Here is a 2901-nt window from a genome sequence, read left to right on the forward strand (position 1 = left end):
ATGGCACCAGATCACTTGCCAAGTAGTTAGCAAAGTTTGTGAACCAAGGAATCAGATCATGAGAAGCAGCCAATACCTGTTCATCTGGAAAAGGCCTCATTAATTTCAGCCCTATCACCTAGCTTGAGCATAGCTTCTTCCTCCAATCTGAACACGTGATCTACAACCTGATTTTCTATCCCCTTTCTATCTTTCACCACAAAGTTGAACTCTTGCAGCAACAACACCCATCTAATACTTCAATGCCGAATGGTCAATATGCACTATGACCTTAGTACCAAGCAAATAGGATCAAAATTTCTCAAATGCAAAAACCACCGCAAGAAGTTCTTGTTTAGTCATTGTATAGTTCTTTTGAGCCATATTTAGAGCTTTACTGGAATAGTAAATAGGATGGAGAATCTTCTCTCGCCTCTGTCCCAATACCACACTAAGCGCCACTCCATTTGCATAACACATTACCTCAAACGGTTCCCCCCAATCTGGTGATATAATGATAGGTGCGGAAACTAACTTTTCCTTCAACTCTCCAAATGCTCTCCGACAAGCATCATGAAACTCAAACCTACACTGTTGTTCGAGCAATTTGCACAATGGATGTGCAATTTTGGAGAAATCCTTGATGAACCTCCTATAGAAACCTGCATTCCCTCGAAAACTTCTAACACATTTAATAGAGATAGGTGGTGGAAGCTTTTCTATTACCTCTACTTTTGCTCTATCAACCTCAATACCTTTCTCATAAACCCGATGACACAAAACGATACCCTCTTTCACCATAAAGTGGCACTTTTCCCAATTGAGCACAAGGTTGCACTCTTCACACCGTTTGAGTACTTCGGCAAGATAATCTAAACAATGATCAAAAGAGTAACCTACCACATGGAAATCATTCATAAATACCTCAATAATATCCTCCACCAAATCAAAAAGTATCGACATCATATAATGCTGGAAGGTCGCTGGAGCATTACACAACCTAAATGGCATCCGTTGGAAGGCGAAAGTCCCATAAGGTCAAGTGAAGGTGGTCTTCTCTTGGTCTTATGGAGCTATAGAAATATAATTGTGGCACGAATAACCATCAAGAAAACAATACAAACCCTTTCCTGCAAGTCGATCCAACATCTGATCCATGAACGACATAGGGAAGTGGTCATTTTCTGTCCAATAATTTAATTTCCTGTAGTTCATGCAGACTCTCCATCCAATCACACGCCGCATCGGAACAAGCTCATTTTTTTATTCAGAACCAGCATCTAACAACTTAATGATTTCCTTTTTCACTACCTCTTGTATAGGTGGATTTAGTCTTCTCTATTGCTCGATACTAATCTTGCGATCCGGCATGAGTTGGATTTTATGAGAACAAATGCCACGAGGGATCCCAATAATGTCCGCAATAGTCAACCCAATAGCCCACTTGAACCTCTTCAACACAAAAACCAATGCCTAAACTTGTGTCACATTCAAATCTGCCACAATGATGACCGATAAAGTACCATATATCTGCAATAATATATATCTCAAATGTGATGGTAGAGCCTTAAGCTCCAAATTTGGAGCCTCTTCAACAGATGGTCTTGCGGGTGGAGAAGTATGATTCTTCAAGTCTAATTCCAATCTCTTAGGTTTTGAACAAAATTCGAACCTATCAAGTACGATGACCAATTCATCATAGTCTTCAATACCATCACTCTCAAAATTCATCATCACCACTGCTAGTGCATCAACACCCAACCTCTCTTCAATAGGCACCTCAGAACCACCCTCTACAATATGATTCACCACTGATACAGACTGGAGCTCACTACCCTGCTTCATAGACCTACAGATGTTGAAAGTTACCTCTTTATTATTCAATAGGAACTTTATCTACCCTTTCTCCATATCGACCAAGGCACGACCTGTGGCAAGGAATGGTCTCCCAAGGATAATGGGAACCTCAAAATCAACCTCACAATCAAGTCTCACAAAATCCGCCGAAAAGATAAAAGACTCCACTTTCACTAGTACATCATGGAGCACACCAATGGTCCTCTACACAGTTCTATCGGCCATGAGCACTCGTATCACAGTCGGTTTTGGATCCCCTAAACCCAACTTCTTGTAAGTAGACAATAGCATCAGATTAGTACTTGCACCCAAATCACACAACGCCTTCACAAAATGTAGCAAGCCTATGGTACACGGAATAATGAAGGCACCAGGATCCTCCTTCTTCCGCATAAGGGACCTTGTAGCAATAACACTACAATGTTGTAACTTGTCATTATCTTCAAAACTCACGGCCCACTTCTTAGTCACCAAATCTTTCAAAAACTTAGCATACCCGGGCATTTGCTCTAAAGCTTCTATCAACAGAACAATGATGTAAAGCTTCTTCAACATACTAATAAACCTGCAGTATTTTCCTTCTTCATTCTTCTTCACTAACCTCTATAGAGAGGGAGGTGGAGGTCTAGGCATGGGAACAACTTTCTGGGTTATCTCCATTTCCTTCTCTGTAGTATTCTCGAACTCTCCAACAGCCTCGATCACATCATCATCTTTACTAACCTCAACTTCAACCTTACACGTCATAGGTGGATCAATGGTCTACTTACCCCCATGAGTAGTGACTGCCATTCAATACACATCATTCTTTAGATTTTGGATGGTGTTGCTAGGAAGTGTGTCAGGCTGACATGGATTCATTGTAGTAGACAACTGATTCATCTGCTGCTCAAGTTGCTTGATCGACATTGCATGGGGATCAACTTTTTGACCAATACCAGACAATTCGTATCGCATCTCCTTTACATTCTCATCAGTCGAATCAAACCTCTTCATGATCTTCTACATCATATCATCAATCCGTGACATACTAGCCTTGGCTTCCCTATTACAAGATTCCCGATT

The 2901-nt window shown here is 40.9% G+C and overlaps 1 protein-coding gene across 1 annotated transcript; it reads right to left on the minus strand.

The window, feature by feature from the left end:
- Positions 1 to 1452: 1452 nt before the first annotated feature.
- On the minus strand, positions 1453 to 2391 carry LOC125877313 (uncharacterized). Its single transcript, XM_049558645.1, has 2 exons — positions 2045 to 2391; positions 1453 to 1828 (listed from the first exon to the last, which is right to left on the minus strand). Exons 1-2 carry the CDS (start codon positions 2389 to 2391, stop codon positions 1453 to 1455), a joined length of 723 nt encoding a protein of 240 aa, XP_049414602.1.
- Between the last annotated feature and the right edge of the window lie 510 nt (positions 2392 to 2901).

Source organism: Solanum stenotomum, chromosome 9 (assembly GCF_019186545.1).
Source record: "Solanum stenotomum isolate F172 chromosome 9, ASM1918654v1, whole genome shotgun sequence".
Classification (NCBI taxonomy): Eukaryota; Viridiplantae; Streptophyta; class Magnoliopsida; order Solanales; family Solanaceae; genus Solanum; species Solanum stenotomum.